Below are 17,962 nucleotides of genomic sequence, written 5' to 3'. Positions count from 1 at the left end.
GTGCTCTGGTTAAATGACACTTCATTACAACCATGGAGTCGAGCAGAGTTTCAACGTGAGGCTTTGTGCTAAATCAAAAGTTGGGAACTGTGTGACAGGTATGTGTTGGGTCAAACCCGAAATGGAACGTTCCTCCTTCAGCTGTAAATCACGCTGACAACAAAGACGACTGACAGCCTGCAGCCAGAGGAAGACGCGTGAAGGTTACGGTGCTGAGCAGACAAGCACTGCTCTGTCTGATCACGTGACTCGTCACCGTTCACGGCCCTGACGCCGCTGCTTCTCACAGGTTCAGCGTGAACACGAAGCACAGGCTTCATTTGGGCCTATGGAGGAAGCACAGCAGAGCACAGCTACACAGTTATCACCACCGAGGAAGAAGAACCTTCATCTGTGAACACGCGGTACCGACCCAAACGGTGCCGCTTCCCAGCAGAGACAAGGCAGGCGATCTGGTCACAGCAGAAGAAAACAGGTAAGAGCACAAATTATTCATCAGGCTCATGTATATGTAAGAGGAGGCTGTGTGAGCCTGTTCCCCAGCTGTTCTACGGCAGCCGCGTGAAGGGTGAGGTCACCTACGGCACAAAGAACGGCCACACTGCAGGTCTGACATGCACATGATGACTGGACGCAGCACAGCAGTGTGTTGGTCTGTAATGGAGGAAGCAATAACTGTCCAAATAAGCTAAGCTACACTAGCGCTAATGCATGTGCTAAACTCTACGTGCTTCCTACCTATGTACCTGCTCCCTCCCTGTGTGTAATAATCACCATCCAACTGGGAAAGCTCAGGCCGCTTTCATGTTCAGCCTCTTTTCTCCTTCCAGCCGAGCCAAAGCAAATGCTAATAATATGCTAATCTGAGACTGCTAAGTTTCACCTCTTCACTCAATGAAGCTGCTCCGTGAAAGAAGCGGGCTCACAAAGAGACACTGCACACAAACGCATCCTGTCCTTTAATTGGCAGTTACTGTGTGTCCACACAGCGTCCAGGTGCTGAGCTCTTAGAGCACGATAACAGAAACACAAATACACACATGCACTTAGACAGAAGTGTGTCAGAGGGCGAAGAAGCAGCAGCCCTCGTCCATTAGTCCAGAGGTAAACACCATCTGGTCGCCCACAAATGTTTCCTGCACACACGCACGCTACGAGCTCCACGCATTTCACTTCATAATACAACACACGTGTGAACAGCGTGCGCACACACGCACACACACAAATGCGCACAAACACAAACATACACACACAAGCATACACGCTCAAGACGTCGGTGGCCTCTTAATTCTCAACACCACGGGGAGAAGTTCTTTCCCTAAAGCCAGCATTCCCTGCAGCTGCATTTAAGACACACACATCTACAAAGACCAGTTAATATCTGATTATTAGTGAGTATAGAAGCTAAACACACAGGCTTCAACATTCTAGCACTTCACCAGTGAATCTGTTGGTGTAATGTAACGGTACAGGTCTCCATCACTGGGGCAGATGTGATGGTAAAATGAAAGCACACCACACCTAAATCTGTGGGCTTCTGTCCGGCAGGGCTCAGGTGTGCTGCATGTAGCTGAACACTAATGTAAGTCAGCTCAGAGCGAAAGACGCTGCTTTAAGCCTCCTAATAAAAACCCTGACACCAGGAACAAGGCAGGATACAACCGTGATTCACTAAGAGGCAGAATGAGAGAGTGAAGCTCTAAGGAGAGCGCCTGCCAAGAAACAGGGAGGCATTAAGGTCATTGAAACTAGCTAAATTAAACAACCAACACTATTCATTTTAGCTTAATGGAGCGGTTTGGTTTGTCCAACTCTCACCACAGTCCTTTAACCAGCGTGACCACAGACACATTCATGAATGTATATTTATCCTGGCGCAGCACGAACAGACTTCATGAGCTGCACGTTTCCAAACGTGTGATTTTTTTTATTAGCTGGCAGACGCACCCAGAAGCGCCGCGGGACGCCTCAACCGCCTCACTCTGTAACGCATAAATGAATACGCCCAGCACCACATTAAACACTGCTGCCATCTGCTGGCGGCTCTCGTCCACATCGCTGATCAGTGAGCTCCGCCCTGGACTTGAAGGTTTTAAAAGGCTACTGATGAGTGTCGGTCCCTCTGTCTTACAGTGTCAGAGACTCATTGACGCAGCAGAAGACAAACTCTTATAGAACCCATAGAGCCCAGTACAGACAGAAAAAAGCAAACTGGTTTAATGCCTCATTTTCAGTGACACATACAGTCACTAAATGTCTAGGGAATCATTCAGTCATTCAAGAAGCAAACACAGCTTCTTAAAATGAGACTGTTGAATATGTGAAGAAACTATTTTATAAAACAAGCACAAAGAAATCAAATATTAACCCAAGGGGCAGCAGAGTTCTGACAGAAAATTAGCTTAGATCCACTGGAGAAGACAACTGTGACCCAGTGTAATCACGTCCACAACCAGCAGGCGTCAGAGAGGAGCACACACTGCAGAAGGAGTCCTGCACCGTGTAGTCCTTCACCTGGACGCATAACACACACAAACCCTTACTACTCGGGTTCCTGCTCCCAGCATCTGTCAAAACGTGTGTGTGCATGAGAAGTTACTGACCAGTCCTGTGAGCGATGGAGCAGACTGCCCCAGGGCCTGGCTCCTCATGCGGACGAGGTTGTTATCTCCTCCTGTAGACGCTCCTCCGACGGCCCCTGGACCTCCAAAACCTCCGGGGGGCCCCTGCCAGCCCAGCTGACTCACCCCGGCATGCAGACTGCTGGACAGAGGCAGCAGCTGTTTGCCTGGGGACACAGAGAGGAGGAGATGGATTCAATACAGAGGACTGTCAGACACCGCAACAAGTCAGTGTGGAGGATTCCACAGCTGGCTCCTTAAACACAAAGACCTAACGCGCCCATGTGGAAGTCTGACCAACTGGGATTAATACGCTCACATGACCTGAGCTTGGTGACACATGGAAGTTAATCTGTGATGGAACTTTCATCTTGTAGATTACAGATGAGGCAGTTTGTAGCAGGATTAAGAACATGGACGAGCTCAAACTGTGCATAAATGGATCCTACATGTGCTTTAAGAGTGTATGTTTCACACTGAAGAGACTCCTCGGCACATCATGAGGTCCAGGTGTATTCTGCAGCAGGGATGCCGCAGCCATGAGGGAGCTTCGTTCACACACACACACTTCACTGCAACTGGTTGAAGGATGGAGGCTTTCTGTTTTATCACAATGTAAATTTCCCCCACAGACCACAGCTTCCACAATGACCAACCCCGTCTGGAGCAGTGTGAGTGTTACCCGTCATGGCCGTGCTGCTGCGTCGGACCCGGCTCTCATCCTGGCTGAGCTGACGGTGAAGTTTGGATTTAGTGGCGGTTGCTGCTGCAGGCGACAGGTCAGGGTTGCTCAGCTTCCTGAAGAGGAGGGGAGGGGGTGCTGCAAACTCCCTCTGGAGACGCAAAACAGGAAAGTTCATTAACCAACAGCTGTCAAAGCACAGATTTATTAGACCAAGCAATAAGCCCTCAACATGCTGCAGGTACACACACCTAGCATGACTCAGCATTTTCTGCATCAGCTATAATAACGCGGCCTCTTGTTGTCTTGCTGTCAAAACAAGGCTGACGTGACTTGATGATTTGCTGGTTGCTGAGCTTCATCTAAGCTGAAAAGCATTTGGTCTTAGATTGTAGGTCATTTGGATAAAAAAGGAAATGTGTATCTACTGTTTCTATGAAATGCTCAGTACATTTAAAGTAAAACTGTACCCTGGGCATCCTCATTCATCAGTAGACAAAGCGAAGCAGGGTCTCAGAACGGAGGATGGAACCAGACGAAAGAAAGGCTCCTCTGGACCCAAGCTGTGAAAGTACAGCACATCCAACACACGCTGCCTGCATGCAAGTGGCTGAAGCGATTTTGAAAACACTGTTGCCATGGCAACAGGCATAGCCTGGGCTCCGATCTCCACTCTGACGAGACTTTTACAGAGACATCTGGACACACAGAGTCCCAAATTGCTGCTGATGTAGTGAAAGCTTCCGTTCCTCCTCGCCAGGAAAACCAGACACAGCCTCTCCCCTTTACAACAGCTTCAACACTGCTCACATCCATAAACAGGCGTGTGCATCCGTCTCCCATTACCTGCAGCTAATGAGCCGCGCCACTCTGCTACTGCATCAAGCTAATGGGTCTGTGCCGCTTCACCTGTGTCACATCATCTACGTCCATCTGGTGATGGACAGCTGGACATGGGATGATAATGATGTGGAGACTGAAGGAGAGGGTGAACACACACGGCTTGGGTGGCTCATGTAACCAAGTGTGCATGAAGCATACCAACATTGAAACCTATGACAGATACCACCCATGTCCTTCAGCGTGAATCCACACCGCGCTCAGTCATCAGCTGCAGCTTACAGGTTTCAGTACAGGAGTTGATTTTACATGGAAGCGCTGAACCTACAACATCTGCACGTCACAGAAGCATCAGCTGACATCACTGTTTCACAATGTGCTGCTATGCATAACATCACCCATCTAAGATGCTGTGCGCTCTGGGATTGTAGCTTTTCAGCTGTCAGCTTCTCGCGCTTGGCCTTGCAAACCATCCGCATGCGGGGTCGTGGGTGGTGCTGGAGCTCATCCCAGCTGTCCTTGAGCAGGCGGGTACACCCAGGACAGGTCGCCAGTCCATCACACACACAGACAAACACCAGGAGAACATGCAAACACAGAAAGACACCCCGTCCGCCCCGGGTAGCGAACCCAGGCCCTTCTCGCTGCACCACCGTGCCGCCCCGGCCTTGCAAACCATTTATTGGAAATAAATGTAACCCAGGCTGTGAGCAAAGAATCCTCTGACAAAACATCATCTCTTACAAAGAATCAATCAAAGAATCAGAGAAAACGTCAGTTAAGCAAAACAAGTGTCAAAGCAGACAACAGTCAGTGACCACATGCTCACGCCCACAGGGAAGTAAAACCGCGTTTACATAAGCTTCGTGTCCTTCCTCCCCTCTGGCTCCTCACACGACATGGTGCTAAGGTCAAAGTATACAGACTCACCAGTGCTTGTTTAGCTCCTGTCTGACTAAAAATGCCATTCTGGGAAGCAAGGATTAAACATGAGGCTTGATCAGACTCTGTGCTGGTTTGACGTCCTAACATCATGAGCATAAGCAACAAAGAGCGTTTGACATATTATAACTCAAAGTGTAATTCCACTAAATGAATCCTCTACTTCCTCATCCGTTTGTTTTTCCTCTGGGTTTGATTTTGAGTCCGTTTTCAGATCTGGGCTCCAAACAAAGGCAGCACATGATGTGCACTGAATGAGTCAAACTTGATTTGCACAGTGGTGAGAGCTGCTGCTCTGGGAACCATCAGTCTGTTCTTCAGGCCTCTGAAGGCATGTGTAATGTCTCAGCAATCTCACACTGCATGATGAAAACAGCCTTTACCTCCGTGCGTCTGTTTTTCCTCTCTGCACAGGAAAAAAGCCATCCTATGCACAGGAATGCATGTTTGAGTCTGGACCCGATGACGTTCTGCCTGGCGGAGGAACTTAGGAGCCGATGCAGCGGCGAGTTAAAGAAAGTCCAGCCACTCGACAAACCTAAAGCTCCTTCTGCTTTAAAGTTTGTTTAGGGGTGATCGCCTAAGCGTGTATGACCTGCAGTGTTATGGTCTTTGCTGTGCAGAGGTTTAATATACTGAACTGATGTTGCACATCTTTCATTACCAGGCAGTAAATGTAAAACGGTCCTCGTGTCCATCACTTGTCCATCACTTGCACATCGCCTGTACGTCTCTCCCAAAGGAAATCATCAGTCGCTGATGCCAGGTCATAAAATCCTGCTAATAACAGACCAGAGCAAACTGATGTCGACTGGAACAAAGATGCACCCAAGTTCAGCTAAAGCGCTCAAATCTTAAAGGAATACATGAAAGAATCACATCACAGGGCTAAACAAAGAAAGTCACTAGACACTGTAGAGTCAGATACAAGTCAGAACACAAGCACCGCTGGAGAGGAACTCCTTAACAGACCTGCATCATGAGATTAATCACATATGTCTAAGCAGGACTGCATTGCATCATACCTGCAGCCTGTTCGTGTGAGCAGAGGCTAAAGTGCTGAGTCAGTATGACAGTACTAAGGTTTTGATACGTGTGCTGATGTGCTCCAGCTGTCTTAAGTTGGAACAAGGTGCTGTGGGAGCCAGAAGAATGACGAGAAGCGACAGGAAGAGAAAGAAAAGCAGCAAGCTGTTGAGAGCTGCAGGAAAAGTAAGGAGGAGCGAGGCGACGCAGGGAAGTGGTCCCTATCCTCAGCGGAGGTTTCACAAACAACAACCCAAAGAAACCCACAGCGTCGCTCACAACTCCACGCCACGTTCTCCAGCAGGCTGAGCTCGCTGCAATTCTCATTTGAGTCCTGACAGGAAGAACCACCACCACAAGTCAGTTCAAGTGTGTCTGAGAAAAGCACTTGGCTCCCAGCGTGTTAACGCCACCACAAGCAACCTCCCAGCAACATTTACAGTGGCCCAAAGTTGCTTCCAACGTGTACATGACAGACTTCAGACGCACTGCCATGAAATAAAACGCACCCTCTGCTCTCTGCTTTGTTTGTAACAGTGAGGTTATGCCCTGTGCAGAGGAAGAGCATCTCCTGTCTCTACTGGCAACCACACCAACACAGCGATGGCTTCTAGTTCAACATACACAACTGGCCAAATGACTCACCCTACAGGCGCACCACACCCTCACCTCACACCAAGCACTTCAGCTCAGTTTGTTAACACAGCGGCTCATATCAAGGCACGTCCCACTGCAAAGTTAAGAATTAGAATGGAAAACCCAACAGTTCCCCACTGAACAAGAACCACGCTCAGAGGACAAACTCCCCTAAATGAAACAAGGCGACTCGTCTGCCTCGAGCACTTGGGTCAACGCTCACGTTCACATTGGTCTTTGAGTGAATACAAATGCTGACATGAAGTCTTGTATGGGGGGTAAAGCAGATGTGGGGCAGCAAAGGAGATGCTTAATATGGCGCCATAACGTTGTGGGAAATGAAGCATAACCCTTTAATCCAGTGGAGCCGAGTAAATAGCACAAATATCACAGGAGATCTGTGTCTGTCAGTAAGTTCAGGGTAATAGATCCCTTGGCATAAATGTTTCACTTTGCACCTTGATCTATTGGAGCTTTAGTCAACTCAGCCAGAAGCCAACACTCAAAACATCCTGTAAGTTGGCTTTATTGCAAAAGTCAAGTACTAAGCTTGTAGTACTTAATACTTCACATTTTTGCTACTTTAGACTAATTACAGAAATTAATATTATTGTTAATTGATCTTTGCCACAGCGTCATCAGTCGCTTTCAGGGGGACGGACCCAAACGTAGCTGACGTCCAGCTGAGCATCTCCTTTCTTACTACAGATAAGCTGTTTGTCTTCATGGCACGTAGGAAGGTCATCTTTATACTGCAAGTAGGTTGAAGGCACCATTTCAGCAGCTCTATGCGCTGTGAGAGCTACAGTACTTAACCACCTCCAAGGATCTACTGAGGCACTAAAGCCTAAGAGGCTTTAGTGCGCAGCAGCAAAATGGCACCGGCTACAGTAACATTTGAAACAACAAATATTAAGATAAGCAGAGATCCACCCACGGCCGCTCTGCACCAGAGCAAGGCTGACCGAGATAAGAGACGCTCAGAAGGGCCGCCGCCATCAGCTCACTTCTACACTTGGTCTTCCCACAGTCCACAGACACACGAGTGCTACAGCCCATCTACCTTCTATTAGGCACCAACAAAAACTTTCAGCAGCTGTGGAGGATCAGGACTCATTTGAATTCTCATTCTACCTTCCCTGCTAACACCAGATGCTTTAGTAGCTTGTCTCAAGGAGTGGAGAAAGGAGAGAAAGGAAAGGAGAAATGTGTCCATGTGGATGAAAGTCGTGAAGCCTCAGATCACACATCAACAGCCAGAGAACAGAGACACAAACTACCCACAGTCTCAGCTGGACGTTTCACCTCACATAAATTAGTTCATTCCCATCAGAATTAGTCCAGAGCTCCAACAACTGCACCAAGCTACAGCAAATCAGTGGATTAACAGAGAATCCAAACAGAAAAACGAGAGAAAAGGAATGAGGTATGTGTTATTATGAGGTCAGACTCAGCAGGCAGCTCCAGTCCGTCTCCTTTAACGCCCCCTCTCCCAGCGTGAGCTGACCTTCACCGGCCAACACAGTCCCACAGGGGCCGGAGGTAAATCACCCACAGGCCACATAACACGGTTGCTGAGGATCTCTTTATTAAAGAAAAAGGATTTGGAAGCAGATGCAGAAGTGAAGAGACAGAAATGAGGAGTCTGTTTGTGAACAACGGTCAAAGGCTGGACGTGAAGACAAACGTATTGTTGATAGCTAGTTCATGAATAAATATCCAGCTGAGAAAAGCTAAAAGTCCTTTTAGCTTCATAAATTAGTTTGTAGGACGAGGATCTGGGTCCAGTGATGACAACTGGAATAAACTGAGAAGGGTTATGTGGATGCAATGAAACCGTTCCCTGATGCCTCGAGCGGAGGTTTACACAGAATTAATAGGCCACAGATGTGAGGATCCGGTGCGTCACGGACTAGGACCGAGTCCGAGCATCTCCACACAGACGTGCAAACCATAATAAAGCTGCATAAGGTAGAACTAAATCAGATATTAGCTGAAACCTGAGTTATAAAGTAGCAGTAGTAATTAATACTTGTTTAGTAAATGCTTAATTATGTTAGACATGAAGAACAGCTGCCAGAAGAAAACAGGCGTTTCGTGATTAACCAGAGAATGATCAGCATAAAATCTGCATAAAATCTCCCCATTATTCTGTTAGAGTCATAAAAAGCTGCAGCCGCTCATGAATATGCCATGAAGTGTTGAATAAAGCATTAAGGACACACACACACACACACACACACACACACACACACACACACACACACACACACACACACACACACACACACACACACACACACACACACACACACACACACACACACACACACACACACACACACACACACACACACACACACACTCTAAGGTGGACTGAGGCTAAATGAAAGAGTCCATTACTTGGATTATTATTATTATTATACTGTGTCTGTAGCTGGAGACGGTCTTGGTTCTAAAACTCAGTAAATTGTAGCTTCGATACGAGTTCACCTTATTTACAGCTGCAGTTTGAGATCCAACTCAATCTTCTCACATTTGAATTTTATTTAAGGACATTTTGTTCTCAATTAAAGAGCAAGTGACAGTTTCTGTCTGATCTGAAGCTCCGTGTTGACATTAACACACACACGCACACACACACACACACACACACACACACACACACACACACACACACACACACACACACACACACACACACACACACACACACACACACACACCAGCAGCTGGTGCAGGGCAGGGAAATGGCCCCCTACACAGAGGCAACGCTGCCCAAAAGCCTGTGCCGCTTGCAGACACCGTGCCCCTCAGGAGCTCTCTGTTTAGAGTTTCAGGAACCAGCAAATTGGATTTTCACAGCTCCACTCTGGTTCACATAAACACAGTGCTGCTTCCTATTTATGATGCAATTTGTCTGCTTAGTATTACAAAGCAGCTCAACTGGGGCACAGGGTGCTTCTATGGCCCAGAGCCGTGTCCTCGATAAGCTTTCTGTTCCACATAAAGGCAGGATTTCAACTGGCAAAGACGCTGAACACACTCCAAAGCTGCTTTATATCGCAGCAGATCCCTTCACGTAATACTAATAAATGTAGGCCTGTTTTTTTCGGATCACTCCCCAGACTTGGCATTTGGCTAAATCTGAATCCCAATAACAGAGAGCTTGTAGTAAAAGTTAAAGGTGCACTTTTAATAAATCAAGAAAATCCCTCAAATCAACATTTCTTCCTTCCATGTCAGATGCACAGTGAAGAACAGTTTAGCTGGTGGCTCACGCTCCTTCCATGTTTTGACCATCATGCTCGAAGGAACAACAGTGGCTTCATAAAGGTTCCTGGATTAGACTCGATCTCCATCATTCTCTGTCATTACTTTGCTCTGGAGCAACGCCGTCCACAGCCAGCGTGCTTCACCGTCCCCTGGGGTCCTGCTTTGGTGGTTAACCCACCCGGCTGTCTGTCAAAGCCCAACAAGCACCCACACCAGCCGAGGTCCTGAAGACACACCACAGTCTGTGTTTCAGACTGGACAAGAAGCACACGTTTTGCTCGATAGCCTCAAGGAAATATACTTAAAAGTATGAATATTTTACCCTCACCAGCATTTCACAAAAATATTGACAGGAGGTAAAACATTCACTGGAAACTGACTCTACCAACATCTAACAGCTGCTATTTTGGGAAATGGATTCATCCACCGTACACTGGATCCAGCTGTTTTCATTTGAGATTAAAGTGATTTCATTAGATTTTGTAAAACAAAAACAGATAAACTACTTTTTATTAAAAGAAACATTTATATTCTTACATGACCATGAGAACTAATAGGAAAAAGCTATCTCAACATCCATCTTCTATGCTTCTTGTTTGTGCACTCTAGTCATGAAATCATAAATGCTGGAATCCTCAGTGTAACCAAACCTTCAACCACCTTTCTATTATGAAATAGTGTGGTTTACGTTTAAATGTAATCACAGCCCACTGTGACAAAGTAGGAACACGCCTAGAGCCCCAAGAGCTCTGCTTGACTCAGGATAAACAGAGGGAAAAACAGAGACAGAGAGAAGGAAGAGGAGCGACTGTCGAGGAGGAGGAGGAGCCAACACAATGATGAAGAGCGGCCCAAATACAAACATTAACATGCAGGCATTTGGTACAACGTTGAAAACCGCTGCTGTCAGGGTATAAAACGATCTAGAATTCTCCCAAAGGGACTTTCCAGTACACTGACGTGACGCAGCACATGACTAAGGTTATTTTAAGGATGAGGAAACGTGTTGTGGCCAATAAAAATGTAACAACATTCAAACAGAGTGAGACGTGAGGAAAAAGAGGACAGTGTTTCAAAGGAAGCGAGAGCCTGATGGATGCGGTCGCTGCGGCCTCATACAACACGCTGAGTGAGTGGAGCTTCCATCTCTTCCTCTGCTTCGTATGACGGCATATTGTAAAGGTTTATTCTATTTTCTATGGTTGCTATAGTCTGAAGCACTGAAGGGACAAAGGAAAATACTTGTTGGAACATTTAGAAGGAATAAATCTGGTCCTAATTAGCACAAAACAGCTGCTTCTTCAGTTCCTGATTTTCCCCGTGGATTTTCACTAATTATTGAACTGAGACACGGATGTTCACCTGACATCCACACACTGACCCAGCGCTTCCTTCAACAGACGTTGATCAGGTGTCCCATCTGCTGGTACAGAGCCTGATCTGACGCCACAAACACCTGCACACCCCCATTTCGACAGTAAAATGCCAGCGGAGCATCAGGAGCGTTGCCAAACCCACGCCCTGGGCTCGGGTTCAACACCGCCTGCTCCACTCCTGGGTGTGTGGGTAAAAACCCATTGTTTTGTGCGACTGTGTGCGTGCGTGTTGCAGGAAGAGAAAGCAAGCTGCACCAGTTTGAGCCCTGACGAGTCTTCCTGAGCAGCAACAGAGTCTAAACAGATAGGATGTGATGATGTCACTCATTCAGTCTGACAAGAACACAGCAAGAACAACGACTTCCTGTTCGATCACAGCCCCTTTTCTCAGCTACAGCTGGAGGTAATGCTTTTAGAACGACCCAGTAAATCAATGATCCAACATGCAGCCCGGTGTTTGAACCAGTCTGTACCCTCACCATGAGCCCTTTCACCTCCAACACTGCGGCGTGTCAGAAACAGGCCTTAGCATGCAGCGCAGCTCCACTTAATGAACCCTCTCCATCCTCCTACTGCTCCGAGGATTAAAAACGTCAGTGCCTTAATTCCAGGTGTGCCTGAGTCACGTGGGTGTAAAGTGCAAGAGCCCAGAATGAAAAACTAATGCGAAGGCACAAGGTTTGTGTCGATAATGAGGTGCGCACCGAGGATTTCATTGGTATCTGAATAACTTGCAGAGAAAAGCGACTGAACATCTTCCTCCTTCATGCATCAAACCACACCACAATGTGCTGTTTGACTCTGATCACACTGAAGCTGGTGAATCTTTGTTGAAGTGAGTCTTTCTCAAGAACCGCTAGTGTGACTGTAGATTCTACAATGTGCTAAATATGTGGCGGCTTTGGTAAATCTGTACAGGAAGAAAGCAAACATTTATACAAACGAAGCCATGAACTCAGTGATAATCAGTGTGAACTCGACTGAACATCCTAGTGTGTTGAGAACCTCCGCCCATGTTTGTGCTCCTATAGTTAGCTGAACTCAAGGAAGCAGGATGTTGTGTTGGAAGCTCCCAGACTGGCCACAGCCCACAGACTAATAACCCCAGTGAGAGTGGGCCGGTTTCCACTACAGCACCAACAACACAGATACACAAACACACGCTGGATGCAGTGAGTGCATAATCAGTGATTACAGCGAGGCCGTCTCACGGTCATGGACTTAAAGGCAGCCAGTGAAGGAAGTCAGGCTAGCAACAAACACCTGCTAATCACTGGGTGCTGTGGACTGTGGCTGCTGATGTGACCTCATTTGACTGAGGCAAGTAAAATGAGGCCAATGGTGAAGTTCATAACTGCTTCTCTTTCCTCACTGAAGACAGTACAACAGCTATTGTTTAGGATCAGGCTCATTTAAGTCCAGTTCCAAAAGAAACACACTTTAACATTTAATGGAAAAACATTAGCTCACTTTGAATTAGATGGCAGCAACACAGCTCTTGGCCTGAGAAGGTGACGCCACCAGTGCTGCAGCTTTGGGAGAGGGATGCCGTCCCATTCTAGCTGCCAGCCTTTTGATTTGTGAAGTGCCACATATTTGCTCTAAAGGTCTGGACTGCAGCCAGTCCAACACCTGGACTCCCCTGCAAAGCCACACTGCTTTGATGGATGCAGAATGTGGCATAATGGAAATAAGCAGGGCCTTCGCTGAAAGAGACTCTTTGTGAACTGAATTATGATCAACCTCAGGTCTTATATTTGTGTTCTCTTTGCTCTCTGTATCATTAGAAGCTTATATAGTATATATTATTTAGACTATATTAGGACAAGAGCTAAAGGCTGACTGACTGCAGCAGTGTGTGGATATTCAGTGTGTCCTTTTATCCAAGCAGCTGTCCCACTATCTGTCCTGCTAACGAAACGCTCAACACTCGCAGGGAAACGAGAAAATCCAACACACACGCTCAATGTGATACACAAGCAGGATGACGACAAATGCAAATGTTCACCACAGTGAGTTTTAACATTAACACTGAGCCAGCGGCTCATAAAATGTGCTGGGTCCCAGATAGTTTCATATTTATTAGTTTAATCTCAGCTAGTGCTGCAGCAACAATAAAAATCTGCAAATGATAGAAATCTATTATTATTATAGTTGGCAACAAACCCAGTTATGAGCCGGGTCTCATTACGGAGCAGAGAGCTTCATGGCAGCTGACGGAGAAAGAGGTGGAGACTTATTATGAACAGCTGAAAATGATTGTTTCAGGTCCTTTCGGTATGAAGCAGGTTAATCACATAATAGGCAAAGCAGTAAATGATTTACTGAACCATATTTTATCCCTGTTTTGTGTTTCACCAAGGGTCCAGAATGTGATGGTATGAGTTCAGGCTGACATGTGACTTACTGCCTGTGTCTAGAAAGACATGATTCATGTAGACAAGACTGACTTCACTGACACGTTAACAACATGTGAGCAGTGGTTGGTCAGAGACAGGGGAGGGACCGGGTCGCTGCCCCCTTATGACATCACAAAGCAGAGAAATCCTGGATCGACTGGAGTCTAGAGAACAGGACACTGTTATAAAAAGCAAGAGACGCACTGTGTTTGGACCACAGGTACCAACACAATGACAAATTAAAAACATCGGACCTTTATATTTATTGTTACAAAATGCATTAGATCACAACTTTATTTGCAATGACATGTTCAACTGAGGGAAACTCTATTATTGAAGAAATAAATGATAGTTATTTTGAGAGAAAAAGAAAATAAGAGCATTTAGCAAAGCTATGCTGAGAATAACATGGCACAGCTCACTGAGCTGCTTCACTGGGGGAGGGGGGCTGACACAGAGGCGTAATGCAGCACTGAGTGATGAAGCGTCTTCATGAAGCCTAGTCTCTCATTTTGGGATTTAACACATCAAAGCTTCATCTGAAGCTGCATGCGAAATGCTGCCTCTAGAAAATGCCACCGTTGGCGACAGAGACAATGGTGGCAAAGACAGAAAGAAAGACAGAAAGAAAGAAAGAAAGAAAAAAAAAAAAAAAAAAACTTTTGGCCTATTGACCTATTGGTCATTATCACATCTTACAACATAACAATGAAACAGGTCCTCTGCATTTAACGCATCCTGGGGAGCAGTGAGCTGCCATGCAAGGCGCCGGGGAGCTGGTGGGAAGTGTCTTACACCTGGAGCCCTGGTGGGTTTCAACCTGCGACCTCCTGCTTCCCAGGCCATCGCGCTGCCCACTGAGCCTCCACGCTCAATTTAATTCAATTTTCTTTATATAGCGCCATATCACAACAAAGTTATCTCAAGGCACTTTACAAAGTAAGGTTTAAAACCTCACACAACTAAACCCAACAAATCCCACATACAGCAAGCATTTAATTTGACAGCAACAGTAGAGAGGAAAAACTCCCTCTGGAGGAACGAGGAAGAAACCTCCAGCAGAACCAGACTGGATGTGGGCGGCCATCTGCCTCGACCGGTTGGGGTGATCGGGGGGACATAGAACAGTGGAAAAACTAGTTGTCTGGCACACGACTTGAAGCATTTCCTCATCCCCAACACCATAGTCAGGAAATGGCTCTAAACATAACTTCTCTCATCCAGGTTATAATTCTGGCTAATGAGACCTTACAAGTGATGGAGTTTACTGCCCCTCAAGGCTGCGATTAGGCACCGGGGCCCCATCAATCCACCTTCAGGCTGTGCAGCACAGAGCTGCTTCAAGACTGGAAAGGAAGTCACTCTTCCATGTCAGGGAGCAGGATGGGAGCAGGTCTAATGGTTAACCTGAGACAGATCTAATGAAGAGGAAAGAGCAAAGAGCTGAGGCTACTGTTGGAAAGAAGAGAGCTCCAGACAGTCGTGTTAGCCCTTGTTAGCCTGTAATCGCTCTGATTGGCCGTGACATTCCCATCCCTCAGACACAAACAGTTGTGGTTCTGGACCAACAAAAAGACGGAGGCTTTCTGGAAACGCGTTTTCTGTCAGACAGACAGAGGACTGGCTCAAAGTAAAGCACAAGCCCTGAACCAGTCCTGGGGTTGGACTGGTGGGACAGGGTTTCATAATGAACTAGGACACAGACTGTACTGGGTCTGTCCAGATAGGGACAGTGAGCTGAGGAGGATGAGGCTCGAACGTCCTCGGTGGCACAGCATCCATTCCTCCATCCATCCATCCATTTTCTTAACCGCTTACTCCCTAGTGCGGGGTCACGGGGGTGCTGGAGCCTATCCCAGCTGGCTACGGGCGAGAGGCAGGGTACACCCTGGACGGGTCGCCAGTCCATCGCAGGGCAACACGTAGACAGACAACCATTCACTCACACACTCACACCTACGGGCAATGGAGAGAGGCCAATCAACCTAATGCACGTCTTTGGACTGTGGGAGGAAGCCGGAGAACCCGGAGAGAACCCACGCAAACACGGGGAGAACGTGCAAACTCCACACAGAAAGGCACGAGGTCCGCCTCCGGGAATCGAACCCAGAACCTTCTTGCTGTGAGGCGACAGTGCTACCCACCGCACCACCGTGCCGCAGCATCCATTCCTGTTCCCTGAAACTCTCTGGCATCCAGTGAATGCTGCTCACATAACCTCCAGCTAAATGAATGAAATATGGCCAGTCTGCGGTCCTGAACTGCACGTCTGCCAACTAGAAAACCAGCCATCTCGCTTTCTGTCTCCTCCGTTATCCTCTGCTCAGCTCTTCTCGTCCTTTTGTTTGTCAAACTGATTTACCAGATCTCAAATATCAAAAAGACGCTCTTTGTTACTTTGTGCATAACCAAGTCTTTTATCCACAACTTCACTAACGTTCTTGTTGCACACCTCACAGTGCTATTTTAAAGGTGAAACCCTACAGAGGCAGCTTTGGGCTATTTATAATGCTTCAGTAGGACAATGTGAAAAACAAGCCAATCTGAATTAGTGTCAACAGTTTACGTCCAGCAAGCTGGGTTCTGGCTTAGTGGGACATTTCCACACTGCTCCAGTTTAGTGTTGAGGCCTCCCATTAGCGTGACACGGCGCCACAGTACAGCACCTTGGTAATCCACTGTAGATTTCATTCTACTTCTAGTCTGCCCTAATTGTCTTGATCCTTCCTGGGGGCTTTAAACGGGAACAACACTATCTCTGGCCTGGGCTGCCTTGTCCCAGATTATCCACCTATCCCAGCAACACTGGGTGTTAAACCCTTTCACATTTGACTGCAACATTACTACCGAAGACTAGAAACGAGTAGTACTAACCTGTGACACCTCAGAGCCGCACATGTAGGTTAAAGCAGACACCACCAGGCTGATTTTAGTAATTAAATGTGCATTAAGCTTTTGTTTACCTTCCAGAGTTTGGTTTGATTCAGGGTTGTATAAAAAAATATAACCTCCTTACCACAATCTGCCAGCATCTAAACAAGCGAGCTGACAGCACAGGATCTGACTAAGAAGAATAAACTGGGAAGTGGAAGTAACAAAGCCAAGCCTCAAGAAAACAGCTGTTAGCCACCAAAACACACGGCAGTGACTGAAACCAAAAGCCCTCAAAGACGTTGCTGGAAACAAAGAAAGTTTCACTGCTTTTTCATTTTGCGTTGAGCGTGATGTGAAAACAACTCAGACAACGCCATTGCTGAGGTCAACTCAGCCCACACAGCTGCCATAAACAGCAGGAACATGTCTGACATGTTTGTGTGTTGGGCTTCAATGCTTTCACTGCTCACAGTAACGAAACAGAAACAGGGACGAGCAGAGAAACACGAGGTCCAGGAGGACGGCGGTTCCATTAGCTGCTCTGGACCGATACTGGAACAGCCCCAGAGAGCGAAGGCGACGTTTCTAACAAGCAGCTGCAACGTTCTGCTGGAGAACAAAGGTTTTCTTCAGGAGACGCTACGATCCCAGCAGCCATTAGCCACATTAGCCATTCAGACACAGGCTGCTGACAGTCGGTTGCCAGGAAAAGAAAAATGACAGTAAATGAGCACTGATTTCTCAGTTTTACTGGCTCGCTCGCTTTTCTTTTTCCAGGTGTTTCTCAGTAGAGGAATCCACAAATTCCAGGATGTAAAAAACTGATTATTATATATTATCTATAATTAGCTGACCAAACAATAGGGGTAACTGTAGCTTAAAGGGCATCACACTGTAAAACATTAGTACAAATACTGTTATGACGCAGAAAGATCAGGAGACTTATCTAGCAGAAAAAAAGACGACTACGAGAATTCACCACTAACCACTAGAGCAAAGGAAACAGAACATGAGCAGAACACATCCAGAACTGGAATAACTTCTGCTGAAACCAAAACAAAAGGTGAAAAGAACAAATCTATTTATTAAAAAAAATGAAAATAAATTACAATAATCAGTGCCTCCTGTGACTCCTTACAAGCCCAAGACATTTGATTTCCAATCTACAAGTGATTTCAGGCCAAACTCAAATAATTAAAAAGGATTTAAAAATGACATTTCATTGACTGGACTCATTTCAGTGCATTATTCACATGAAATCCTGGCTGGTGGTGCCGCAAGAGCGCAGGC

At 46.7% G+C, this 17,962-nt stretch overlaps 1 protein-coding gene across 5 annotated transcripts in view; it reads right to left on the bottom strand.

The window, feature by feature from the left end:
• The window catches only part of mast2 (microtubule associated serine/threonine kinase 2), a 79,435-nt gene that overhangs the window by 59,681 nt on the left and 1,792 nt on the right, over window positions 1–17,962 (bottom strand). For 4 of the 5 annotated variants that reach the window (XM_029147415.3, XM_029147416.3, XM_029147417.3 and 1 more), the window contains exons 2-3: window positions 3,304–3,454; window positions 2,604–2,788 (exon numbers count right to left, since the gene is read on the bottom strand). In XM_029147415.3, coding sequence (XP_029003248.1) covers window positions 2,604–2,788; window positions 3,304–3,454 — 336 coding nt within the window. Of the gene's footprint in view, window positions 1–2,603; window positions 2,789–3,303; window positions 3,455–3,773; window positions 3,922–17,962 lie in introns of those variants that run through there. The other variant, XM_029147419.3, reaches the window with a different exon arrangement.

This window comes from Betta splendens, chromosome 4 (genome assembly GCF_900634795.4).
Source record: "Betta splendens chromosome 4, fBetSpl5.4, whole genome shotgun sequence".
Taxonomy (NCBI): Eukaryota; Metazoa; Chordata; class Actinopteri; order Anabantiformes; family Osphronemidae; genus Betta; species Betta splendens.
This window is presented reverse-complemented; position numbering and strand designations above follow the sequence as displayed.